Below are 27145 nucleotides of genomic sequence, written 5' to 3'. Positions count from 1 at the left end.
ATGTATTTAACATGGTGCAACAGTCAATGCCATAAGAAATCACCATATAAGTATGGAGTTATATATAATCTACACATACTGATATGACTTTACAAATCTCATATTACACGTAGATACACACAGAACGGACTTGGGAGGAAGCATTTGTTGCAGCCCCTCTGGGGGCTCGGTTTCTTACCTACTTGCTGTAGGGTGTGACAACACTTTGCTTTTGAAAGTGACTGTATTGCGATCGTATTGCATTCTCCTGTGAGTCGTGGTGGATAATAATCCACACAAGAAAATGGTACGGGGCTTGCTCAGGATACAACCATCTCTTGTGGGCTGGGGGTTTGGCGGGTGCGAGGTCCCTGGCGGGTCCTCAGTGTGGCCATAAGCTTCTTGGGTCAGTCCCTGGCTCTCAGGAGGCTGCTGGCCAGGCCAGGAGGGCAGCCCACAGCTTGGCGTGCAGTGGTCTGCCCCGCCAGGACCAGACACCTCCTGGGTTTGACAGTGCTGGGACTAATTCTGGAAGGTGCTGTACCTGCTCCGGGGGAAGCCTTGCGGGAAGAGCCCGGAGCTCCAGCAGGAGCGGCCGGTGGGGCTGGCTCCCAGCTGTGCCTCCTGCCCCGGGCTGGGGTGGCACCGCATCTAGCCGGGAAGGTGGGAAGGCGGCAGTGGGCTACGGGCCAAAAGCCCTCCCCACGGCACATGGAAAGCTGAAAGATAACAGAGAGCAGTCCTGCAACTGCTCTAATAAATGCTGTGGGTAGAAGAGCTTCCTAACAACTCCAGACTATTCGTGGGAGGGTTAATACCATATTTACCTTTTCCCTCGCCAGCCCCTCTCCCCTTGTCAAGCCCATGCTGCTTTGAGCAAGTAGTAGGAATGAAACAACCACAAACCAGACCCACAGTCCTAAAAATAGTGGCACTAACAGGGCACTGATCTACATTATGGCTCTCAACAATTGCTAACAGGGGTGGAGCTGGACAAGGGTAACTACAGCTGGAAATGCAGCAGTGTCTCTGCTGCAGACCAAGCAGGGCAAGGTGAGCAAAGGGCTTTTTGCTTTATTGGTGTATGTCACTGCTCTGGAAAGAAAGACCTCAGCACTCTTCAGGGGCATAGTCTGTGGTTGTGTCAGCAGTCAGTGACATCTGTGCCACAAATACCTCATTTTTGCCCAATGGAAGGCAATTACATGCTGAAAGACATCCTCACCGGCAAAACCACAGAAAAATTGGGAAGCAGAAGTGAGAAAACTGAAAAGAAAAAAGGAAAATTAGGGTAAAACAAGAGGAGGAGAACATGAAGAAAGCAGAGAAAAATATGACAGAGGAGGAGGGCAAAAGACTCAAAATAAAATAAATAAAAAAGCACCTCATTTGGGATTTGCAGGACGTGACTCAGTGCCTGCAAATCTGAATTCTCTTGACTTGACTCTGCCTGGCCGCATGCCTTTTGCCTTGCTCTGAGTTTCTTACCTTGCAGGGCACCCAAGAGGGCAAATACACTGCAAAGCACCGGCTTTATAAATCCTTCAGCAGCAACAGCGGTCAAATGCTGTGACTGAAATGCAAAAAAAAGGATTGTGGGTGGGATGAGAGGAAAGGCAGGGAACTGAGGAGCAGAGAAAGGGTGAGGAGTGAAAGAGCAAAAGGAAGAGGGGAACAGAAGACTAGGGAGACCAGCTGAAGGAGGGGAAGAATCTCTCAGAAATGAGGTTAGCTGTTGGTCAGAGTGACTACGTCCTCTTCCAATGGCAGGGGGGAGAGCCGAAGCTCATCCTGCTGACCTGCTGTGGAGACCGATGCTTGCAGGCTCCCCGCCGGCGGCACCCCTGCAAGCCCTGTCCCGGGGCAGAGGAGCCGAGAAACCATGGAGGCCTGTCACAGAGAGGTTTCTAGACAGGAGGAGCGCCTGACGTAGAAATGCTGCCCATCGTGCCCCTCTGGCCTGTGCACAATCAGGACGGGGAAGAAGCGGGCGTCGTGGTAGGTTGGGGGGTTTTCATTGACAGCCAGCTGGCTGGAGTAGGAGCAGCACTGCTCGTCCTGGCAGCCCCGGTCTGCGATGCTGCTGCTGCGGCTCCTCCAGAGGCCTGTCCTGTGGGAGCCGTGGACACGGCAGAGGGAGAAGCGGCTGGTGTTGAGGGAGAGGCGGGAGTTGCCGCTGCAGCTGTGGAAAGCGTGGCGCGAGAAGATGGAGGAGGTGCTGGAGGCACGGTTGCAGCGTTCGCAGCCATGGGCCGTTTCGCCATACCGGCACACCGCGTAACTGTTGTAGGCTGGGGAGTTGGCCAGGTCCATGAGCATGGCCTCCGAGTAGCTGGGGATCAGCTGCCGGTTGGTGCAGATGTGCCACTCCAGCTCGGTGCTGTCCTGCGTGGCGTCTCGGGGCATGCGGTACCGGTACAAGGGCTCCTCCGCCGCTGTGGATGCCGTGTACTCCAGGCCCAGCAGCTTCTCCACGTGGTAGTGGACATAAGCAGTCCGATACTCTATGAGCACCCTGAGTGGCCACGAGATCATCAGGATAGCTGCTACCCAGAAAGCATAGTGGGACACATACCATGGGAGGTGATCTGGGTCCCCGTAGGCCATCATAAGCTCTTTAAAGTCCACGTTTTTGAGCTGCATGCCTTCCCTCACCTCCATGTAGTCATCCAGTCCCTCAATCTCTGTGAAGAAGTGAGCCCTCTGAGTCAGGTAAGAGTTCTCAGACTCAATGTTAGCAAAGCTGAAGCACTTGGTGAACCTCAGCTTGGTGGCTGTGTAGCTCTCCAGGCCCAGGAGCTCCTTGGAGATGTCCTTGTATCCACAGTGAGAGTAGTCAAACTCAGCTTCAGCCACGTGGGTGTTGACCCTCTCATGGTAGACCTGCGTGGTGGTGTAGGCATCACCGTTGCGGTACCGGGTCACCTGCCGGGTTCGCCGCACAAAGTGGTAGCTGATGGCCTTCCACCAGATGCATGGAGTGGCTTGCTGCATGCGGTTGATGCATTCGTAGACACTGTCCACGTCTGCCTTGTACTGCAGCTCTCTCTTGACATGGCAGTGCCAGCACTCCACCAGGTACACCACGTACAGCATAGAGAGGAAGGCCAGTGGGATATAGACATAGCCGTCCGAGCACGGGCTGTCATGGTAGATCATGGACTTGCCCTTGAAGGAGCTATCGAAGCTGAGCTTGGTGACCCGGGCCAGCTGACACCAGGCCACCGCACCCAGGCAGCCATACATGAGGATGGAGAGGAGGAGGCATTTCCAGTGGGACTCTCGGCACATGCAGGCGCTCAGGGACTGCTTCACGGGGCGTTGCTTCAATCACACCACCGGGGAGGGGGAGAGAAAGACAAAGAGAGAGCAAGGAACCCATCAGTCACACCACTTTGCATAATGCACACAGTGACTGTTGCCTTCAAGACCGTGTCTGGCTTCACTCTCGACCGTCTGAGGACTGGGACACCACCCTACTTAATATAAATGTGAATATAAACAGAAACACCCTGCCAGGAACAGAGGTCTCTGGACAAAACCCCTTCCTTGCCTCCTCCTGGCTCTGGGGAGGGAAGCTGTTCACACAGCAGTGACTCGCTGTGCCCGCACCCCAGTTGGACGGCCCCCATCTCAGTGGGCAAGACAGGTCCCCATCTGTTTCTCCCTGCCTGGAGCCAGCATCATCAACACGCCCTGCCATCTTCTGAGGCCAAGAGGGCTTAGCAGCACGTGAAGTGTGGGGCTGTGGACTTGCCCCTTTGCTTTGCAAGTGCTCAGCGCCTGTGTTCCCACACGGTGCTGCTGGGGACGTTCAGGAGCAGTGTCCACCACAGGGCTGTGGCTCCATGGGTTGTGCCAGCACAGAGGGACCAGTACTTTGTGGAGCTGGAGCTGCTGCCTGACTCAGAGCTGACTCACACCCAACCCTGAAACCTACCAAATGATCGACACCATTTTTCTTGGAGGTGAGCCATCGGGAAAATTACTAGATTCAAGTACACTTAGTTGAAAAAATTGTCAGGATTACAGCACAGTGCAGCATAGCTTCAGGCTGGTTAGAAGACTAGCTCCGACCTAAAATACGTGAAAGCTTAAGCGTTGAAGCTAGGGGTGTATGCGTGAGTACTTAAAATGTAGCACATCCCTCTCTTTCAAGTCCCGAAAGTCGGGCTGGGAGTAGGGCTGGAGTTTGCACTCCCGTACTCCCACTGCATCGCCTGAGACGGTATGCTTGCAGTCCTTACCCCAGCCATGGTGCAGTGAATCAGCTGCATTGTCATGCTATGTTAGGCTACAATAAAAAAATGCCAAATCGAGCCAAGCAGCTAGCGGAAATGGAGTTGTCTCCCTGCAAGGAGCATCAGCAGCATGAATTACATTACTGGCTGGCAGCCGCCCATCTGTAGAAAGTGCGTGAAGCAAGACCCCCGCTGTCCTGGTAGGTAATGCAGAGGGCTGCCTGCGTCCCTCCTGTTACTGCCATCCTCTGCCTCCCCCCTAACTGGGGAAATGACAGCGAGAAAGCAGATACACACTGAAATTCATGCATCATCATGCCCTCTGCTGAGCCTGATTTCATGCAAAAATAGAAGCACACTGTTACTCCTTCTCCCGGGGGGCCACATCTAATGCATCAAACTGCTCCGTAGATGCCAACAGATTATAGGTTTGGGAAATGTCTTCTCTTTCTTTCCCCATGGATAAAGTTCTCCCCTATTATAGCTCATCTTGGATCCACAGCAATTAGGATTTAGTAAGTAATCTTGAACCAGCAAGGAATTTAAGGAGCAGCATCTTATGACTTGGGAAATAATAGCACAGTGCCACTAGAAAGAAGAGTTTACTGTCTTCTCTATGAGATGGAAGCATTGGCATCTAACCTTGCAGGGCTATCAGGTCAGATTTAACACTGCTGCTTTTTTTTTTTTTTTTTTTTTTTTTTTTTTTTTTTTCTGGGACAGAGAACCACTTCTAAGTAACTATAGAGGGTTTTATGGCTTGCTGTGAGCACTGTCAAACTAGACTTCATGGGGTTTGGTTTTGATTTCATAGCTTCTAATCTGACACTGTGTAAGTGCAGAGTAATTTTATTGATTTTAGGGAGCTACATCTGTATTCATCTGCAGGGACTAAGGGCAGGATCTGGCCCCTGATTCTTCCTGATGCATCCAGCAGGAATCTGTAAAGAATTTCTATTCTTATCCCAAACCTTTTGTATGTGTGGATGTGTCAGAAGAAAGAATAATTATTCTGGGCTGTATTCCCTTTACAGTGGCCAAAATAGGTGTTGAGAAGCTAAGTGGGTTATAAAGGACACAGTACCTAACTTCTCTGTAGGCAGGGCAGTGAAAAGACCTTAGTATGGGTAAGAATAAGGCCATTTTCCTTAGCGTTTTGCAGGAAACCTTGAGGAAAGCCCCAAAGAGGCTTCAGGCAGTCCTCAAATCATCCAAAAAATAACTATGGCAGTTTTGGGGGAGAATCCCTGAGTCTACGTGCAGTCATGGAGAGTTTCATCTCTTGAAACTCTTGTCAAATACCCATCACTCTGTCCCGGTGCATTAGTGCCCCAGTGTAGGCTTCTGCCCCAGCCATCCACTGAACCTTGGGTCAGAGCCGCAGGCTCTCCCAGCTCGATTCCACTGGGAATCGTCTTGTATTCTTTGTCTCTGCTTGACATGGAGCTAGAGCTTTTAAGTGCTACAGTAATGCAAAAATATGGACTGTAATGAAGAATTGCAAACCTTTACCCTTTTTCTCCCCTAAAGGTTTTCTGAGGTGAAGAAAACTCTAAAAATGAACATCTCTCTACTCCAGTCACTGGGACTGTGCAGAAGAAAAAAGCTGGACAATACTCTAGCACAGGAATTTAAGTCCACACCCATATTTCCACAGGTACTTATCATGTAAAAATCGTTTATGGTTAATACTGTGAAGAATACCAGTGGACCCAGCAAAAGATGCCCAGCAGTCAGTTTTAATGTCAGGTGAGTGCTTAAGTACTCCGTGCAGCTCTGGGAATCCTGATTTTTTCTATGACTTGTTCGAAGAGCTGTCAGGCTGGCCCTGGGCACAACCATGCAAGAGGGCTGGCCCATGTAAGTTAAGGTGCTATTTGCCAAAGGCACTGCAGTCCCCACCTTCCCTTTATCTCACTTCCCTTGACTAACAACTCCTCTGCTCTCTGCAGCGATGTGGTCCAACTTCCAACTCACAGCCTGGCTTCTGTCCAAGGGGTGATTCAGCCAGCCCTGCTGGTTAGGGCTATCAGTGGCCATATCGGAGCGGGCAAATGCCTCTTAATGTGCTTAGCTCCATGAAATGCCATCTCCCATTTGGGGGAAGAGATGGCTCTGGTCTCGCCAGTCCTGGAGCAGCACCAGGCTGGGCTGGCAGCAGCTCAGAGGCTTGCAGGTCCAAGATGACACTTCTGTGTTCATCCTCTGGAGACACTTCAAAAATGGTCTTCAACCCACTGCACTCAAAGGGCTGGATCAGCCCGAGCCACGTTACCTCCACTGTTCCCACTGCAGCCTGTAAAAAAGGCAGCTTCTCTCCTCCTTTCATTAGTGAAGACATGCAGCCATAGAGCCCACTGCCACATCTGTCTGATTCACACACCTACCAGTCCAGTTCAGCAGGGCCTTCATGTTCAAAACCCTTCAGGAAAAATACAATTATTTTCTCCTGTCTCTTCTGACCCACTGTCTCACACCCTCATTTGTTCCTAAGCAGATCCCACTCTCCACAGGTCCTCAGTTATAAAAGGCTCTCTCTTCCAGGGTCTACTCCCACAGCTGTTCCTCCTATTTCAAGTTCTGAATACATTCATCTGTCCTATATCCCCTAATTTCTCCATCCCTTTGCTGAAATATTATCTAACACAATTATACTATTAGAAACACTTATTAGAGGGTTTGTAAGAAAGACATGAAATAGAACATAATTACAATAAAAGTATCAGACATTCAAAAATCTAATAAGGAAATATATCTTTCCATCTCTCTCTGCATAACAAATTCATTAATATGTTAAACCAGTGGCTCCCAGCCTTTATTAATTAACATACCACCTTCTTGCAAGCATGATGTCTGTGGTACTACATGGAATTTTTTCCTTTCCAAGCATAGTGTTTCAGATCGAAACAGGGCAAGCTTGTATTTCTGGGTAAGTACAATAAATGCTGAAGGAAACTAATAATTTCCATGATAACTTGGGGCCAGCCAGCAAACGGGAGTTGCATCCTTTGAGGAATGCTGCAGGATCTGTGTTGTTCTGTTGCAGAACAAAAGCATAACCCCTGGAAAATGTTAACAGAGAAACATAATTGAAGAAAGCGAAGACAGAGAGCCTGACAGAATGCCAGAGCCAAACAGACTGTCCCAGAACAGAGGGAGGCTCAGTCACCAGGCACTTTGCCTGTGAACTAGGACTCATGGGTTTGGGTCTCTAACCCAAATCCTGCTTGTTGGGGGCTTTGCTTTGCGCTTTGCTTCCAGTGTTGACCTGAGAAGCTTCTTGACAGAAGATTAAATGAGACCCGGATTGCCCAGAGCAGCGGTGGCTGCCCCCTCCTGGCAGTGTTCAAGGCCAGGTTGGATGGCGCTTTGGGCAACCTGGGCTAGTGGAAGGTGTCCCTGCCCATGGCAGGGGGGGGACGGGACTAGATGGTGTTTAAAGGTCCCTTCCGACCCAAACTGTTCTGTGATTCTGCAACCACTTCTGTCAAAAGGGATGGCTTTGCCAAATCGAACATTTCATCCAAAAGGTCCCAACCAGCTCCGATGACAGTAACAAATTGTAAAAATCTCCTGGTTTGAATGGAATGCCATGAAGAAGCACAGCCGAGCTGTCAATATTATTGTTTATGAATTTCAAGTTGCGTTGAAAACACACGCTGTAAATAATGTCTTGCTACACTCTGGCATGCAGCTGAACAGCTTTCAAAGGCGTCCCTTCTCATTGCACCTGACTGGATTGGACACTCCTGTTAACTCTCACTCAAACTATCCATAATCACAAGCCAAAATTCACTTTATTCTTCCACACTTAAAAACAACAACAAAAAAATATTTCCTAAATTCTTTAGTAGATCTCATCATGAATGATAAAAATGCCACAGGCAAGAGGTGGCGAGCGTGGGGAGGGCTGAGGGTGCCCATGCTGGCAGCCTATTTCCCAATAGAGGGGAACAAATAGTCTGTGAGGTCCAAAGGAACTGGACCAAACTATTTTGGAGTCACAGTCTTTAAAGGTCCAAAAAGCCCCCAAAAAGCTTGGGGCAGAGCTGTCCCCCCAGGCAGTGCTGCTCTGTGTTTGCACTGGGGTATTTTGGACCGTCATTTCCAGAAAGCTCAGGCAGAGTGAAGGATCTGTGTACGATGCAAAATGAAGAGGCAGCTCCACATCCTCCCATGGTCTGTTTTCTGTCTGGTGGCGTGGAGCCTTTCGAGACACTAAATGATAGATGCTATTTAATTTGTTGCTGCAGTTGCTGGAAAATAGTCTGGAAAGCCCTAACTGCCGACAGAGAACTGGAATTTCAACTGACACCTGTAGCAGACAGGAGTTTCCAGGCTGGCAACATTTCGATTATTTCTCCTTCAAGAAAGTTCTGTGCAAAACTTAGTTTGCAAATGATAAAACATCCAGGCAGTGGCTGAAAGGGCAATTGCCTTCAAAGACACCCTCCAACAGCAGATGCCCAAGATCAAAAGCAGGTATGCAAGGACTGGTGTGGAGCCTCTCTCAAACAGGCACACCCACCCAACAGCAGTCAGGTTGGGTTCTGGCTGCAGCAACTGTAATTAAAATCATTAAAACGTGCTCTGTGTTGTAGCAGCATGCAGATTTGGGCTGTTAATCAAGCCTGGTTTAAAGGGGTGGAGAGAAAGCTGAGGGGTAGTGCATAGTCAGGCATGTCCCCTGCTTAGCAGCTGGAGCCGAGCGTGCTCTGGTGGCAAGAGCAAAGGGCTGGTGGCCAGGATTTCGGCTCTCTTGACCCATCCCTTGACTCCTTGCAAGCGACCAGCATTAAGACACATGCAGATAAGTTGTAGCTGGTAACCATCCTAAGTGAGCCTGCAAGTAGCTGCACTGGGGGTGGCTAAGAATACAAAAAAATTACCTCCCCTCAAACCCTGATTTCTTCTTCAAAGGTATATTTGATATGTAAGATGGATGCTAGAGAACCAGAACAACATATTTCTGGGGGAGTAAATTGGGCTTGTGTCTCTAGGTCTCTTCCTCCTGATGAATTAACTTCCCAGGGCACAGGTCGAGGTGGTCTGCGTGTCCCTGGTCTTCCAAGCAAGCCCCACCATTAGCAAGAGGAGGAAGGGCCATGCTCAGAGAAGCCCAGACTGATTTCATCAGCCCAGGTTTTTGGGTACCAAACCTGAAACTCTGGTGCCTCTGTTTTGCCCGTGATGAGTCGCTGCTTTTGCTGACCTCTGGATACAAGCAGGTCTGACAGCAGGACTCAGCCACTAGCCACGTGGCTGTCCCTTGGTGCTGGTGGGGATACTTAAAATATAATGAACAGATGGTTCTTTAGGATTTACACGTAGCCATAGAAATTTCTCCTATCAACTTAGCAAGACTATTCTGGATCAGAAGGTTCAGCTTCTATTACAGCCCAAACTACATTTACACCTTGACTGGGAGACACTTACACCTTCTCCCCATAGCTTCTTATCTCACAGGCGATGCAATTTCACTCTACAGTCCTATGTACAGCCCAGTAACTAGTGGTTGGTAAAAGCTCATCTTCCATAAAGACACTGCTTTGACTGATAAAAATAAAAGAAATGAAGAACCTGCAGTCCCCTTTGTAATTTGTTCTGGTGATGAAATTTTACTGCCATTGTAATTTTGTCTCACTTCAGCCCCCATTCATGGCAGCAGAGATGTCCGTTCTCCAGGTGATGAAAGACTCCTTTCATATGACTGCCTTCTCTCTCTGAAGATACTTCTCCATTCTAATTAACTAGGCACCTCTCAGCCTTCTTTTTGACAATTTAAATGGGTCAAGGTCTTGGAAGTCCTTCACTGCACTGCCCTAGCTCTGTTTGGTGCTCTGCTCTCTCTCCAGCACCTGAGATCCTTCTTAAACCTGTACCCTGCAAGTGGATACAGGACTTCAGCACTTATTTCACTGGTTTCATACCAAAACATAAAATCACATCCCATTCCCACTCATTCCCCCTTTCTACTCTCTCCAAGAGTTGCATTAGTAGATTTTTTGCACAGCACCACCCTGGGAGTTCATGTTCAACGACTCACCCACTTTGTTCCCAGGTATTTTTTGAGTCACTGTTTCTGAGGACAGCTGAAGGGTTGGCTGCATTCTCCACCCTGAACTGTGTAATTTAGGATTTGGCTTTGGGTTGAATAATGAAGTTATCAAACGAAGCAGATCCCTCTGTAGGACTGTGTTTGTCTCATCATTACAGACCAGCCTGCTAAAGTTTGTGCCAACTGTAAATGTTACCAGCAGTGATTTTATACTTAATTCCAGTGGATAGTGTCAAATCTGGTAATTATTCCTGTAGCACTTTGCCAATCTAATGGCTAAATACCCCATTAACTTATACAAGATGACTGTCTTCACAAAGCCAAGTGTCAATCATAAAAACAAGGCTGTGGGCATTATGTGGACATCAAGGTGCTCCTCACACTTCCAGTGCTCACTGCCAGGAGCAATCCCACACGCAGCTCTACATACAATACTAAGAGAAACCCTCCCAAAGCTTCAGTGGAGCACATTATCACCTTGCTTGCTGTTGCTGTACGCTCTTCATCAGTAGCTAGCTGTATTTTACTCCAGAAGTAGCTGTATGGCAGTGTGGGCTTGAAGCATCTCTTCTTTTTCGAGCTGCCTCAGTACTGCTTACAGCATGCAAATGGTTACAGTGACAATGATAAACCCGTTGTTCTGTCCACTTCTGATTTTGACTGGCAAAATAAATTAGAACTGAAAGTTGCCAAACTGATCCCAACAGAGGGGAAGAAATAGTCTGTGAGGTCCAAAGTCACAGTCTTTAAAAATTTGATATACAACTTTGCCTTATGCTTACTCTTTCTCCATAGCTCCCTATTGACAAAATGGCTTTTTCCTCTTTTGTCGGACTTCATGCTTCAGGCTCCTTGAAAACTCCAGTGTGAGCTGTATGAGCAGAAAATATGCTGCCACAGCATGAATTTATCCTAATGTTTGTTTTGGGGACAGTTTGAGGCCCAAGTTTGACTGACTGTGTCTGGTTCAAAGCCAGATATCTAGGTTCCCCAGTTCTAAAAGCATTAAAATTCTCCTTCAGCATAATCATGCCAAAAGCATTTCTTCTCCTTTTAAACCCCACATGTAAGTATGTTTGCCCTTGGTGGCTGACCTCAAGATCTGGAATTTTGCTGAAGCAAAATGCTATCAGGTCTAAAATGAAAGAATGAGAAAACAGAGGGTAGTGAAGACGTGGCCTGAATGGAAATAGAGAAATGAGGTGGAACACGGTGGGTGCAAAGCGGTGAAGGAAAAGGACAGCCTCGACATGCTCTGAATCCCAGTGCCCCCGAGGCTGGAGGAGGGCGCCGGCAGGTGAGGACAGAGACCAGTCAGCCTGGGCAGGGGCAGGAGGGAATCAGGCCCAGAGAAAGGACCTGGCCGAGGATCAACGGGGGAAGCACTGAACCTGACAGCACCAAAGCATTGTATGAGCCAGCGGTCCTCATGGCCCATCTATGGCCTGGGAAGCAGCCTCTCCTGCATGGCTGCTTTATCGCTGCTGGGAACTTCTCCAAAACCCAGATTTATGCCCTGATCTCCCCACAGCCTGGGGGAGTGGGATAAGGTTGTGCCAAATCGGGGCAGCGACTCCCACGGAGGTGACAGTGTGCTGCAGGGCTGACGCCACAGCTGTGTCTCAGAGAGATGTGTGGCATCACAGCATGCTCCTGCTCTCCACCAAGACCTGGCTTCAGGGCTACAGGGTGACTTTATCACTGTCTTCAACAACAAAGTGATCCCACAGCTTGGGATTATTCATGTGAGCAAAGAGTAAATCTTCTCTTTTTTCCTCTTTTATTTAGCAAGACTAATCTTCCTGTCCAGGGGGAAAAAAGAGCAGGTGAAACACTGACAGAGGACTGGAAGAAAAGAAATAAAAGTAGAGAAGAAAGAATTTTAAATGGTGGATAAATTGACACCAGTCATAATTGCATTTGCCTTTGTGGAATTATGCTTGTGATGAATATATTCCAATGAGATACATGAAAGGGAAAGAATAATCAATAACCACAAGTCACACACTTTGACAGGTGGTGACTTGCCTGGATGAAAGATTTTTGTCTCTAACTGTGACAGATTCTTCCATCTTGGTCAACACAGGGCAGTGGATAATGTTGTACCTCTTGACAGACATGGCAGGACATAACACAGAGAGGACCACGGAGTCCTTGCTGGGCAAGCCCTAGTCTGTGCTGCTAACCATAACTGAGGTGAGCTCAGACACCAGCACCAACCTCTGGTGCTGAGAAAGGCTTCACCCTTTGTGCAGTGGACAGAGATGATGCAAGAAGAGCAAGAAGATCTCTACCCCCTGTCTCCAAGCAGCCACAACACATGTGGGTGCAGATATCATCTTCCAGCTCCTGAGGTGATCCTGGTGAAAGACTGTCCCAGGAAGGCTGGGGTGACCCGGGAGAAGACAACTGCAGAAGAGTCAGAGTACAACCTCTTATTACTTTCCACAGCCAAATTAATTCCTAGGTCAGATACTAGTTAGTACAGTGAGGAAGGAACCTGCAGGGATGTGCTAGACCAGATGTTGGTTGTATGATGGGTAGAAGTGCTCCTCCACCATGTGACCCAATTTGGGCACCGCATGAGGCATCAGTAATAAAGCCTGGTGAGGGAAAAGGGCAATATTACAACAGTCACTTCATAAATCCCCTCCTGGGGAGCCTGAAACAAAATCCCCCCTGCCAGTCATCTTGAATGGCAAGTAGCCCATTACCCCTAGTTCATGCTGAGCCAGTAGCAAGTGCTCTCAGCGTGGCTGCCAGCATGGAGGGAAAGGGGAATATAAGGGATAGAAGGCAACAGAAAAAAACATTTTGCATCAAAGAGAATTTTTCTCCAGTCCTTGAACACGTAGCACATTGGTTGATGCACATGTGTTTTGGATGCACCATTTGCTTTTCTGCCATGAAACTCCTGTGAGAATGAAAACTTCCTACAGGTCGGGGCAATGATGTCAGTGCCCAGCAAAAATGTCGTTACTTGGTTTAAAAAGAATAACCTGCATCCACTCCGTGTGTTTGTAGTGTCAGACTCAGGCTTTTGCTTCAGCAGTTGCCCTCCTGTGGTGAGCAGGGATCGCTTGGTTTCACATTGTTTAAATCCCTGCGGACATTTAATCTCCTTCCATCAAGGGAGCTGTCAGGGGGGAACATCTCAGGGTGGGAAGGTGCACAAAATGGTAGCATTAAATCCTCTCCCCAGGAGAGCCTATCACAGGACAAGAGAAACCATGAAAAGGCACAAATCTTGCTGGTTCACCTGTATTTCAGATGCTAGGACGCCCCTGAAATACCATACAAAGACAGCCTGTTATTTCACACCATTCACCCTCATGAATTCAAGCCACCATCTGAAGATGAGGAAAGCAGAGGTCAGGACAGAAGGAGCCTCCAGTCCTCTAAAATGTCAGATTCAGCTATAGCTTTTGCAGGATACTTTTTTGAGTTCTTCAAGCAGAAATAAAGGAAATCCCAGAAAAGAAAGGCATTTGGATCCCAGCCAATATATACGCTGCACATCACAGCAGGATGGGAAAGCTACTCACTAAAATACAAGGGTATGTATGTGAGTGGCATGGAGAATTTGGGCCCAGACACATCCACAGGTGATGCTCCCACAGCCTGCTCCAAGGAAAGCCATGCAGTTACATTTTCAGTGCCAAAGAATCCTAGTGACAAAGTGGTCACCAAGTGAAAAATAGAACTCTCAGCTATTTTAGTGGCAGCTTCTTACAAGCTCACAAAAATGCTACACTAATAAAATTATCCCTTTTTCCCCCAAATTGCTGATGTAACTGCCACTAGCTTTCAACTCAGCAGCAACACAAAGAGCATATTCTGGGAGAAGAGGATTTTTCCCAGTAATGCCAATGCTGGGAATGAGTTCATCAGGGAAGAAAAGCTGGAATTTGAGCTGTCTCAGAGCAAGAGATTAGCTCCAAGAACGGTTAATTTTTCAACACTTTAAGCACCCATCATACTTAGCTCCTATTACCCACTCCCCCACCTTGAGTATCAGAGGTTCCTAGTAGACACAGGGTAAATTTTACAGGTATAACAATGTGGCTTACCTCAACACTTGGCATTCAACTGATAAAAGCATCACATACCCTCAGGAAAGCTCCTGGGATGCAGTTCCCAGCCACTGCCAGATTAGCGAGACCGAGTGATTGGCCCGAGCCATAGCCTGGTGTTCTGCAGCTTGCCTCATGCCTAGCCTGCCACTTGCCCCACCACCGCAGCCAGTGGCCAGCCCCAGGTGGGGCTGGTGCAGGTGCACTTGACCCTGGTCCTGCACTGCAGGGAGCTCCTGGAAGGGCTGACGGCAGCACGCATCTGTCCATCCATCCTGCGGCTGCGGAGCGGAGCGATCCTCACCTTGGCAGGAGCGGGCTCCAGTGTGCTCCAGCCTATGAAAACCAGACCCAGCTCCCTGCACCCCTGGGCAAGCCGCAGGGGACACAGAGGTACCATAACCCGGGGGGATCAGCTAGGTGTGACTTGCTGAGGGCACTGGTGTTCCTGGCAGCTTCACTGACACAAAGGGAAAACTGACACCAGCCAAGGGAAAATCGGAGGGCTGGTGGGACCAGCTCCCCTTGCTTCAGTCCGGCAGGGATGGGGACAGTGGGGAGGGGGGAAGAGTTGCTACCTGCCAGCCTCTGTATGCTTGACAAAGTCCCAGCTGGGTTTAAGAGGAATCCTGTAGTATCTATTCTGCACCCACCTTTGCTCACAAGATGCAGCTCTCCAGGGGTGCGAGAGGAGCGAGCGGTGAGAGGAGGCTGGCAGTGCTCAAAAGGTTGTTTTTTCCTGGGCTGTTCAAACAAGCAGTCTGCAGTAGTGGATGTTAGAGCCATACTTCAGTGGTGCACTAAATCTGTCCCTTCCCACTCCTGGGCCCCCAGGATGGCAGGTGCTGTCCCCACCCTTGAAAAGTGCATGTCCTGTGCCTTAGACTTGTCAGCACTGCCACAGGTCCTGGGTGTCCTGCTCAACCTTCCCTCAGTCTCAACATGGGGAAGTGAGGGACTGACCTAGAGCCAGGCTGGACAACAGCCATGGACCAGTTTCCCTGGGGGGGGGAAAGTGGGGAGCCAGGAGGAGACAGCTCTGTGAGGAAGAAGCCCAAGGAGTGTTAGTTCCTCACCAGCTATTTGCAGCCTAGTCGGTGAATGCCTCTGTTTAGAGACTTTGCAAATGATGAAAATAGTTCATTAATATGAATACCATTTAATCTTTGCTTACTCTAAAGGAACACCTTGAGATATAAATGGGGGATAGAAACATCTATAATATGATCCCAGACTGATCCAAGCTCCAGTGCAGTCTGGGGGATGTCTCTCAAAGGGAACTGTAAATCAAGCTTTGTCCAGAACCAAAGTTTTATTTTTATTCTCACATATTTGCAATGCTGTCCTTTTACCTAGTAAAATCAGAACAACATGGCTCTGTGATCTGGCCCCTCAACCTCCTGCCTTCCCATTTCCCACGTGTGATCTCCCGGTCAGAGCCTGCCAGCCCCACTTCAGCAGAGGCCCTGCCAGCCCCGCGGCGCTGGGCAGCCGCAGCTCAGGCTGTGGCCGTGCCAGGCCCCGCACGCTGCTGAGCTGAGCATCCCTCACAACACCACCCAGCCACCGCTCGAGCTTCTGCTGCTCTGTCAGATTCAGGGAGTGCATTTCCCCATCTCTGCACCTTTTTGAACACAGCTGGGACCTCAGAGCTGTCAATTTTTTTAATAATGGTGCTCCTGTTAAGATGAGGTAGTGTCCCAGCAGCTAATGCTTCCCTGTGAGAAACACGGTTTCATCATAAATATCACTTCTCCCCTTTGCTTCTCTCTTCTCTCTCTGCGACACATTCTGCAATAACATGTGACAGCACAGCAGGTGAAAGCTTCACTGGAAATTCATTTAAACACCTAATGGTTAAAAGGGAACCTGGGAGCCAGGACATCTGGATTTTATTTCTTGATTTGACTTTGTCCCATGGCATGGCTTCATGACACCTTTTCATACCTCTCAAAGACACTGAAAAAATAGCATTTACAGAATGCTTTCACACAAGCATTGCAGCAGCACTCTCTGGGAAGGTGTCTCCTCTGCAGGTGAGCTGTCTCATCCTGCCACTCCAAGTACCAGCTGGTGGGAACCAGGGGATTTAGCTCCTGCCCTGGCCTGCTGACAGTCCCTTGCAGAGGACCATGGCACACATCAGGCCTGCAGACATACTGCCACTCCCATCTCTACGGCACATGCCCTCACTACCCCCTTCCTTCACCAGGTACTGGCACTTCTGGCTGGCCCACCTCACCTCCAGGCAGCCACGAGGGTCTTGTTCTCCATCTTTGTGGTCCTCAGAGGGACTCCCATGCTGGCTGGACCCTGCTGGCAGATGCTCTCACCCCAGCCTCCGTGGAGCTCCATGCTCCCCCTGACCATCGCACAGTTGGGGAGATGGCCCAGCTTGTGCCTGTGGGCGCACAGGCCCTTCCAGCTCTTGTCCTCCAGGACACACTGTGCTGGTTTGCAAGATCTTCTCAGTGTAAGATGTCGATGCCTCATGCTGAATCACTTTTGTTACCACACCAAACGGATGTTGTACTCCACAACTCCCAGTCCAGCTCCTAACAGCAATCAATTGCATGGGTATAAAGAGGGCCTGTGGCCATAAGTGCATGGCCACAGATCATTCCTTTCCCACAGTCAAATACACCATGACCTGCAGAATTCTCTGACTGAGTCCATCCTCTTCCCTGGTAAGGTCAGGTTATGCAGATGCCATATTTGCAAGTCACCCCAAATACCCACCATTAGCTTCCCTGCCAGGAGCATGATCCTTCATGACCTGTCCTCTGCCCTTTGCTGCCAGCTCCCACCAGTCCCCACTCTCACCCGACAGCTGTTTCCAGCCCCTGTCTCCCTCAAGGCCCAGTATTACCAGTCTTTCCTTAGCAAGGCCTCTGCTGGCTGGATGCTAAACTGGGATGTGCAATACCTCAGCCATACAGAAACAGTGCCACGTGGGAGTTGGGATTTCCTGTACGTTATTCACCTGATGTAAAGTTACAGAAGTTAAAAGCTTGGTCATTTCATGGGGCATAATCCTTTCTGTCCTCTCCTGGTGGCACGTGTGGCACCATAAGAGTAGCTGCCAGGTACACCAGACACCACTTCACAACCTTAACTCCGCTCCGGGAAGGCTGCCAGCCTGCCGGTGCTGCCGAGCAGCCGGCTCCGTGCGCAACCAGGCTCCTCCAGCCTTCCCACTCGCCATCTGTCCTGCTCGTTTCAGGCACTCTTCTTCCTTGCTTTTGCGGCTGCAGACGAGATGTGCTGTGGGCAGAGCGGTCGGCGATGAGAGAGGAGCTGGCACGGGCAGCTCTTGGCAGCAGCCTCTACCCCTGACTGCACCGTGGGCTCCCCGGGTGCAGGTAGCACCCCGGCTGTAATACCTCATCAGCTATTCTGTGTGCTGCTGCTTAAACAAAGTTACCCCGTTACAGTTTCAGGTAGTTAACAAAGGCGTTATAACAACCGTGACCTCAACAAAGTTTCACGACACACTATTTTTAACTTTACATTTGTTAAGCTCAGAGGAGCCCGATGAATGATTAGTCTGAAAGTGAACTCGAGTGAACTATATTTTCCGTGATTAGAACTTAAAAACTAATTAACTACTTAACCATGCTTTTCCAAAAAGTAGAACTCCTGCTGTAAGTGAAAAATCAAACACCACCTTATCCATAGAGTCACAACAGTGTCACTGTAACAATCGCAAGGGCCTTACAGAGCTGATGGTAGCTCAGCTACCATGTGTTAGGACACTCCTAGAAACAAGCCCCACTCACTATGGACTGCTTGGGGACATTTCACTCTTTTTAATCTCCATTTCCACAGTGTCCCTGGTCACTGGCAATGATCTGAACTACTTTCTTCCAAGGTGCAGAAACAGATGAGAGGATGCCTTGTGCTCTGTCCCCAGGGAGAAGATGCCTCCTACCTCACTCTTGCAGTGGCTTGCACTGGCTGAAAGGCATCCATGGTATCGACTCTTCCCTTCTAGAGGGAGATCATCCCGTGGGGTCTCTGAAGTGAGAAAGGGAGAAAAGGAGAGTGTTTGGGGCTTCAAACCAGTGTGCAGACTCATTGCTTTCCCACTGCTCTCAGCTGACCGCCTATCCACTTGAGAGACAGCATAAGAAACCAGGTCTGGAGGGGACCTACCAGCGAGTCACCTAGACTCCTTCTCCCAGGAGGTAATATCTACATACTTAACAGCTGTTTGCCTAAACCGTCCTTACAGCCTTTCAGTGGTGGAGCTCCACAAGCTCCCCAGTTGCTTCAGCCAAACCTCCATTAAGAAAATTCCCTTGCTCGAGGCAGTTGGGAAAGTCAGCTGGAAGGAGCGACTCACTTCGGTCTCAGCCACAGTGCCAAGGGAGCACTCTCTGCTGGTGAGGACAGATGATTTTGCCTGTAGAAGTCCATGCAGCTGGAGTCTGGGCTGCCCTTCAGAGCTCAGATACAGCCACTTGATGTTTCCTATCTATTTTTTTAAACTCTTGACAGCTTCTTGTGTGAATTGCAGAGAAGGCAGACAACTTCAGGACACCAAGAACAGACACGTGATCAGAAGATAAAGTGGGACAATGTAAAGAACAAAAGCAGAAAAAACGATGTGATGCCTCAGCATGGATTTTTTTATGACAGGATCTGCAATGCAAATATTGCCTGGAACTACAGGATCATGAAAAAAAGCTTTCAAGTTCCTCCAATTCCACTACTGCTGGACTTTTTTCTTTGCCTCTGTGAGGGAGACCATTTGGATCAAGGAATGAGATGGACTCCCTGGTTTATGTCTGCTGAATAAACCACGCGCAGGAGGGGTAGAAAGGGGCTTCTCCTGTTTCCCCTCACTCAGTGGGGGAGTATCGTGCACTGCACACAAAATAACTGTTTGGTCAGTCATACTGGCTTGGGGTGGTGTCAAGTCTCCCATCAAGCTAACCAGCAGCTATCATTCAGGGTGTTAGTGGAGCAGGACTTTTGCAAGAAGTTTGGAAGAGCTGAGGGGAGGGAAAAGTAGAGCTTCCCCAGGAGCCGTGTGTCATGTTTCCTGCCCTCCTCTGGGCAGAGGCTGTTGGATCAGCGCCCTGTGCAGCTCTTTGGTGGGAGGTCTACCAGGGAAATAACCCCTTTCTGGAGATGGGTACCCAGTGTTTCCCTCTGCAGCTTCTGCTTAAAAGGTGGCAAGGAAGAATTCTAACCTCCATCACAGGCCCTGTGCCCTCTCTTCTCTCCATCCCCTGCTCCTGGGTTCGTTTCTCTTGAGTCTTGGGGATGACCGCAAGACTCTAGAGGAATAAGACATTGCTAGAAAGGCAGCGGGGAGCAAATGAGCCCCTGTGGATCTGTGAGAGAGGGGGTTTTATTGGTCCGTAAGGATCTGTTGGTGAGTAAGGTGCACCTACAGCAGGCATGATAAACCTGAGAAGGTTGCCTGCCTTGCTTCCTACACCACCGCTCAGCCACCTGAGTATGACTCAACCCACAGATAGGGACAATTTAAAGCTACCCAGTTTAAGTTATGAAAGGCTTTAAGTCTGATGTTTTCAATGCCATAAAATAAGCCTTAACAAATAAAATATGTATGTTTGACATTCATACTGGGGGAAAGGGATAAAAAAGCTGGAGAACTAAATGGAGTTAATCCCTCAAGCAGTGGATTTCTCCCCAGTGGCATGCTTAAGAGGAAAGGACCCGGCTATTTTTTGACCTGACAGTCTGTAAAGCTGTAAACTGAAAACAAGCAGTATGTATATTTTAACTTGTAATACCCTTGGTGCTGTTGTGACCACAAATAGCACTTTTGAAAGGGTCTCCTGTTGCATTTTGCATTGGCAGTAAGAGGCAGATGAGACAGTTTTAAGTGGCCTGTCTCTTCTGTAACATCTCCATCAGTGAGCTGATGACCATGGGTTTCAGGAACATCGACCCATGAGGTTTCCCCTCTTTTATTTAAATAGCTTAACTGATTACATTATGTCATGCCCAATTAAAGTTCTTCAATATGGTAGAGAAGATAAAACCGGGCATGGACAACTGCTGTTTGACTCTGCTGGTACAGGCAAGGCAAATATACATTTCAAAATGTCAAGTGGCTGCTGCTTTCGGATTTCTTCAGTGATTACTTGGCTATGGTAGCAAATAAATGATGTTTGTACTCACCAACTTCACTTTTCTGAAAAAGAAAAACAATTTCCAACTAAGTTTTAAAGATTTAAATATTTAAGACCATTTCCCGATTGAGGTGTAAATTGGCAGAAATGCAGAAAAGTCCCTACCAACTCTCCATTGTAGGCATAGGCTGTCACAATAGTAAGTAAGACAAGAAAAACCACCAGCCCACTGCTTAACCGGGGCAGTACAGAGCAGCAGGTTCTGCTACCTCAGCTGGAAATTAAACAAAAATATGTCCAGAGAATCAATCTCCAGCAATAATTGCTGAAACATTTGGAAAAACACGTCCTTTACAATCCCTCCCCTCACAGATTCTGATTCTTTTTTGCAAGAGTTGATGGGCTGGTAAAATCCTACACCACCACCAAAAGCATGGCTGCTCCAGTTCATCCAGCTTGAGCAATCGATATTTCAACAGAAAAAAACCCCAAACCAGAATACTGGAAGGTAATCCAAGGGCTTCCTCTGCCATTCAGCAAAGTCAGCAGTAAACTTGAGCGGCCCTTGGCAGAAGAGGAGAGGGCCACAGCAGGTAAGCGAACTGTCTCTCTCCTTTCTGCGCTGCAGCTGCACCTTCGCTTGCCCTGCTTTCAAGAGTAAAAACTTAGACTTCAGACACATTTCTGTTTCTAGCTCAGTGTTTTATGTCACCTTGATTTATTACCTAATAAAGGCAATTTTCAGCCACTCTTAAAATTTAAGCCCATGCATTTGATCTAAGTGAAATCCATAATGGACAAGACTAATAGAGCAGTCCATGAAATGCCCATTTAATACTGGGCATTTAAATGCAAGGGCAGGCCCAGGTGCAAAAAGGCTATTTACATGGAGGAAAAGACCAGTACCGTAGGACTGCAGTGTTAAGATATCACTGTTACAGGCACTTGAGATATAGACTCAAATGTGCAAATGTTTGTGTTGGAGCAGAAGAAAAACTGAGAACAAGATGAATGAAGCAAGATATAATGTGCTTAGCAGAGAGATCAAGTGCTCTCATGTCTAGAAATGGCTTGGATGTTTTTATGGTGGACTTAATATATTGGAAAGGCTTCTCTAGTTCCTGGTCATAGACCAAATAAATCAAAAAATCCCTTCCAGCATTAACCATCTATTGATCTTCTGCAGGGCTGTAATTACATTGGGGACCTCTAACGCTGAAACAGCAGCTGTATCCTGGATCCAGCCACAGCTCTTCGTGGTGAACCATGCTGCAGGTGTTTAAAAAGCAATTGTCCAGGAGAAAACCCTAATTTTCACCCACGAGGACAGTTTTTTCAACCTGAGCTGCCAAGTCAATTTCCTATTATAGGTACTTTAAGAAGTGCTGTTTGGTTTTAGCCTAAGTGTATGGGTTCACTTAGGCTTTGTTGAGGCTAGTGGATTTTGGCTATGGGACCACGAGACTGTTGATGAGCCACGGGACCCGTTAACAGAAGCTTTAAGCAGACTAACTGCACACAGCAATGTTGCAGGGCTGCTTTCACTTCTGTCTTCAGTTTTCTCTGCCTGCTTTGAGTCTGCTCTCTGCATCCCTGGGAGCACGTACATTTGATTTTAACTCCATATTATGAAGAAAGTTCAGTCACTTCCATGACGTGCACATGGATTACACGATGTAAATGGCAGACCTGTCAAAACAGTTGGGAGCAAAGGCTACATTAGGCGTAGAAGAAAATCTCAGGCATTCCTAAAACAGGCCAGCTTACTGTCCCGAGTGTGCAGGACTGGCCACAGAGCCCTGCAGTTCTGTCTGGCCGGTGCCCCGTGGCTCAGGATTTTGTGTCAACACTCCGACACATCCGTCATTCCCTCCTTATGCTGTGCAAGGCCACGGTAAGCACATCGCAGCTGCTCCAAAATTCAGCTATATTTTTTCCTACAGTGCTTTCTATTGCAGATTAGGCAACAGGAGTGCCTAGGCCCCAAGGGAAAAGGAGCGGGATGAGCTCCTCCTTTGGCCCCAAACACCTGAAAGCCGCGGAGCCCCCCGCGCCCCTCCTCAGGCTCCGCGCCCCTCCTGCCACGAACACCAGCGCCTCCACAGCTGCAATTTTCCCGGCCGTTTCAGAAGTCCCAGGGAAGCGGCGGGCTCTCCTAGGCCAAACCCCACGGGGCTTATTTAGCCAAACTTCCACTGGCCAGGCCCCCCTTCCCCCCCCCCCCGCCCATCGTTTCGGCGCAGAGCCGCCGGCCCAGCCGCCGCCCCGAGCACAAGCCCGACCCCGGCCGCGGGCGCAGGGCTGGGCGCCGGGGGCCCCTCGGTAAAACCCCGCAGGCAGCGGCCACCCCCCGCCGGCCGCCGCGGAGGGGAACGGGGGGGTGTCCCGCCGGCGGCCCCGGCACTGCAGGGCGCGGCGGGGCCCCGCTCCGCACCGCGCTCCGCACCGCGGCCGCCGGCAGCCGGGCGGGCTGTGCCTGGTGCCTCGGCTTCTCCCCGCTCCGAAAACACCCTCGGCTGGGGCACCCCCTTCCCGCCGCGGACCCCCGCTTTCTCCCCACGCCCGCCCCGCACCTCGGCCCCGCGGCGGCGCTGCCGTTGCCCCCCCCCTCCCCCCAGTTCCCCCCCCCCCCCCCCCCCGGCCCGGGCCCGGGGCGGGCGCCCCCGCCGCCGCTCACCTCCTCCCGCACGGCGGCGGCGGCGGCCCCCGGCGCGGAGGTGCTGCCCGGCCCGCTCTCAGCAGCCGCCTCGGCTTCCCCCTCCGAGGACATCCTTGGCCATCACCGGCGGCGGGGACTGCGGAGCCCCGAGACGGCGGAGCCCCCCGCGGGCCGCCCCCCCGCGCCGGGGCCGGGGCGAGCCGCCCCCCGCGCCCAGGGCCGCCCTGCCGGGTGCTCCCGGCTCCCTCCACCATCCCAGGCAGGCGGGCAGGGAGGGAGGGAGCGAGGGAGGGAGGTGGCGGAGGGGAGGAGAGAAAGACGAGGCGGAGGGGGGGTGCCTGCCCCTACCGCTCCCGGCCCCCCCAGGTGGGCCGGCGACCTCCCGGCGCGGCTCTGCGGGAGGCCGGGCGCTGCGGGGTGCGCCCTCCCCTCCCAATCCCTCCCGTTCCCGGCGTGCCCCCCCGCTCCCCTCCCCGGAGAGCACCCGGGGGTCTCCTTCTCGGGGCAAGCTTCCTCCTCCCCCCCACGGGGTGTGTGCTCCCCCCGCCCCGCTGGAGCGCACCCCCGCCGCCGGCCACCCCCCCTCAGCGCATCTTCACGCCTTGGCCGCCCGCAGCTCGGCCCCTCTCCCGCCTTTCCCCAGAGCCCGCACCTGGCCCGGGCTGGCGGCAGCACCCGTCGGGAGGCGGCCCGGCAGCGGGAGGACGAGGACGAGGAGGATGAGGAGGAAGGCTGCCCCGGGGGAGCGCTCCGCACGGAGCACCCAGACCAACCTGCCCGGCGATGCCCCGCTCCCTCCCCGCTCGCTGGGCGCTGGCACCGGGGCCAGAAGGCGACGCTGCCGGGACCGAGCCCCGGGGTCGGCCCGGCCCCTCCAGACTCAGACGGGGGGCAGCGGCCACCCCCCTGCTCGGCCCCGTCCCCCGCGCTGGGATTTCTTCTGCCTCCGGTGCGGCAGGACCCCGGCCCTGCCGCCCGCCTTCACCTCCTCCCTCCCGGAGGGGCAGCTGGCCGAGGAGATGGAGGCACCCGCCTGCTCCTGCCCCTTCACCCCTCCCCGCTGCCTCCAGCACAGGTCTCGCCCCACAACTGCAGCCAGCTCCCTGCGCTGCCAACATTTCTTCCTCCCGCCTGCATCCTGCGCTCAGGGCATCCAGTCATTATCTGCTCTCCTGCTGCCCAGGGCTGGTGCACCGCACCATCTTCTCTCTTCACGTTTGCTTCATGTTTCATTACACCCTTTGCCTTGCCAGGCTCATCTCGTTTGATCCGCTTGTCTCTCTGTGCCCTAGAGCAGTATATATTTTAAATGCTTCATAAAATCTTCCAAACAGACAAGTGAGCACACTTGAAGCACCAACCATCGCTTTAATATTGGCACCTCAACTCCTGCCCACAACGTGCTTGCTGCTTTCCGGGCATGCTGCTCAGGAAAACTCCACTCCGCTTTCAAGGCGCTCGGGCTGCGTAAGAGGTTGGTTAGAAGGACTGTAGGGCAGGGAATGGTGTGTGGTGGCTGAATGCATAAAGAGCCCCAAAGCTGGGACTTCCTAGAGTGTTGGGGTCTGCTAAATCTGAATTTCAAGATATTCATTGCATTGGACAAGTCTTGGCTGATGCCAGATGGAGAAACCCACCCATTTTTGGAGGTGCAGGATGCCCATGAGAGACAACTGAGAAACTCCCTTTGCCTCCCGTGACTCTGGATCATGCTGCAGTGCATCTACTGCCACTGTAGCTACAGCCACGTGTGCCTTGTCCTCCCTGATGACATCTCCTCCTGGCAGGAATGGCATTTGTTTGGCTGCATCCAGTGTATACATGCAAAGTAGCCTGGCTTTTGCTCTTCTAGCTCTGGAGAGGAGCTGCTGGATGCACAGAGTGGAAGGAAGTACAACACAGGTTTATAAACCACATGAAAATGCACATTTAAAATACCTCGTTTCCTTCCTGTTAGTGGCACAATGGGAAATGATCTCTTGGGGATCAGATAACCAGCAGATGGGCAGGGAATGGGTCACATGTGGGACATGAGGAGCCGTAAAGAATGCATAAGGAGCTCCTGTGACTTACCTGACAAGATCTATAGGGGAAGGGAGAACTTAAAACCCCGTTGTGCTTTGTCAGCCTGTGTATGTTTGTCTAGATGGTTTCAGTGACCTTATATACCCTGTGAAACGTGTGTCTGTGGCCATGCTGGGGAGTGATGGAGTGCTGTGGTTAGAGAGGAAACATGCCAAGCCAGAGAATTGTGCGGTGAGAAATCTGGGCTGAACATTACATTTGTGCCAAATTTCTACCTGCAAGGACTGTTAAAAAGCAACAGTTAAAGGCACCATGAAGGGAGGTAGAAAAAAATGTGCTTTGGTGTATCACAAGGCAGCTGTGAAGAAGAACTGCCATTTGGTAAGGCAGGAGGGGTGACAGTTTTCTGAGGCTGGGGGCCCTATTTGTACAGACAGCAGGGAGAGGCTGTGCACCAGAAAGGTGTCAGCCAGGCAAGCCAACCAGCCCAGGAGTAAGAGCATCAAAATGAAAAGCTGAGTCAGACAAGGACGAAAAACAAAGACCTGGCACAGCTCAGCCTGTCAGATTTGTCTGCCATCCCAGTGCGAACAGTCGCCTCTATTTAATAAACATATCTAATAGCCACTGGGCTTTGGGGCAGCCCAAACAGCTTTATGAAGGTTTTTAATTTATTTTCATTTCCACAGACACTCTGCTTTTGATGTTGAATAAACTGTGATTTATTTCCTCTAAACCAATCCTGACTGTCGCTGGGCTTATGGCTGCAAGCGGTCCCGAGGACTGGCTAAATTGGCCCGTCCACCTTTAAAAGATGAAGTTGTCTCTGAGGATATGTAGCCCCCAGTTGAATTGAGGCTTTCTGTCTGAAAGGCACAGGCGTGTGCATCTTCCCACCTGCCATGCTGTCGGTGTTCTGCTGGTACCTGAAATCAAGACATGGGAAAAAGCCAAGAGATGAGAGAGACCTGGAGAAGGGAAAGTGGAGGTTGCTATCCCCAAGATTTAAGCTTTGGAAATATCATCTCTCACTTGGTGCCTTTATTTCTACCTCTCTAGCTCCAGACTCAAGGTATCAATCTCTGCTATCAAGGTCGCCTTCACAACCTGAAGGAACAGGGGGAAAAAGGAAGCTTGAATTCCAGGGAGTACTGCAAAATCTATGCAAAGAAGCTCATTTTTTAATTTCAAAAATGCAGAGGATCAGTGTCACTGGTATGAGCTGCCTGAAGGGGCTATTTTTGTTCTTTAGAAGCTTTTCCTTCTACTCCAACACAGATTAATTATGAATATTTATGTATATAGCACCAAAAATGTGATAAGCAGTTTGCAGGCTGGCTTGCAAAATATGTATACCATATTGCAAAAATTAGTTCTCTCTTCTGGGCTTTGTGCCTGGTCACTCGCTCTTTCTAAATAGATAGGAAGGAACAGAGACAACATGCATTTGTAGTGCTGCTGCCTCTATTCAGAGCAAGAAGAAACTGGTGCAGTCAGGAACTGCAGTTTGTGTTGGTTTAAGATCAGCCCCCTGTCACTCAGAGCGTGCCTCTGTTAAAACGTTGATAATCCTTTCTCTGAGCTTGGCTGGGCCATTGCACCGATTTAACAGGCAGAATTTTGTTCTGCTCTTTAGTGAGACACAGCATTTGGGCTAAATTTGCAAAGATCTGGTACCTTCTTAAGATATACCTGGGAGCTGGGTGCCTGTCTTTTAGATGAGACAGCTATCAAGATCCTGAGTGTTTCTGGGCATCAAACCTTGGCAGAGCACTTTATTGAAAGAGAAACATTAAGCCTTCTGTCCAGGGGAGACTCCTACCAGGGAAATTGCAGTATGATGACTTCAAATTACTCCTCTGCTGCTCCAAAAAATAGTGTAAATTAATGTATGCTGTTAAGGAACTGCCACATGCTGCCCCAAAGCTGACAGTAATGGAAAGAGTATTTCCAATACAGATGGTTCGTTAGTTGACTTATGCAAATAGGCATATTGGAAG

At 50.2% G+C, this 27145-nt stretch overlaps 1 protein-coding gene across 2 annotated transcripts; it reads right to left on the bottom strand.

Moving 5' to 3' along the window:
• Window positions 1-23457, bottom strand: LOC141961770 (transmembrane protein 151B-like). 2 transcript variants are annotated; one of them, XM_074909086.1, is made up of 3 exons: window positions 23139-23252; window positions 18283-18368; window positions 1-3303 (listed from the first exon to the last, which is right to left on the bottom strand). In XM_074909086.1, exon 3 carries the CDS (start codon window positions 3268-3270, stop codon window positions 1873-1875), a length of 1398 nt encoding a protein of 465 aa, XP_074765187.1. In that variant the 5' UTR covers window positions 3271-3303; window positions 18283-18368; window positions 23139-23252; the 3' UTR covers window positions 1-1872. The 2 variants fall into 2 exon arrangements, with proteins under 2 accessions (XP_074765187.1, XP_074765186.1); XM_074909085.1 differs by lacking the exon at window positions 18283-18368 and having other exon boundaries at window positions 23139-23457.
• Window positions 23458-27145: the final 3688 nt, after the last annotated feature.

This window comes from Athene noctua, chromosome 6 (genome assembly GCF_965140245.1).
Source record: "Athene noctua chromosome 6, bAthNoc1.hap1.1, whole genome shotgun sequence".
Lineage (NCBI taxonomy): Eukaryota > Metazoa > Chordata > Aves > Strigiformes > Strigidae > Athene > Athene noctua.
The sequence above is the reverse complement of the archived record's forward strand: the minus strand, read 5'-3'. Positions and strand labels throughout refer to the sequence as shown.

What these genes read in the sequence shown, in the direction of transcription:
- LOC141961770 (XM_074909085.1), bottom strand. Translation starts at nt 23,231, where the DNA reads ATGTCCTCGGAGGGGGAAGCCGAGGCGGCTGCTGAGAGCGGGCCGGGC. An exon ending in CCGCCGCCGTGCGGGAGGAG is followed by an intron (nt 3,304 to 23,138) that starts GTGAGCGGCGGC and finishes GTGTGATTGAAG; the next exon opens with CAACGCCCCGTGAAGCAGTC.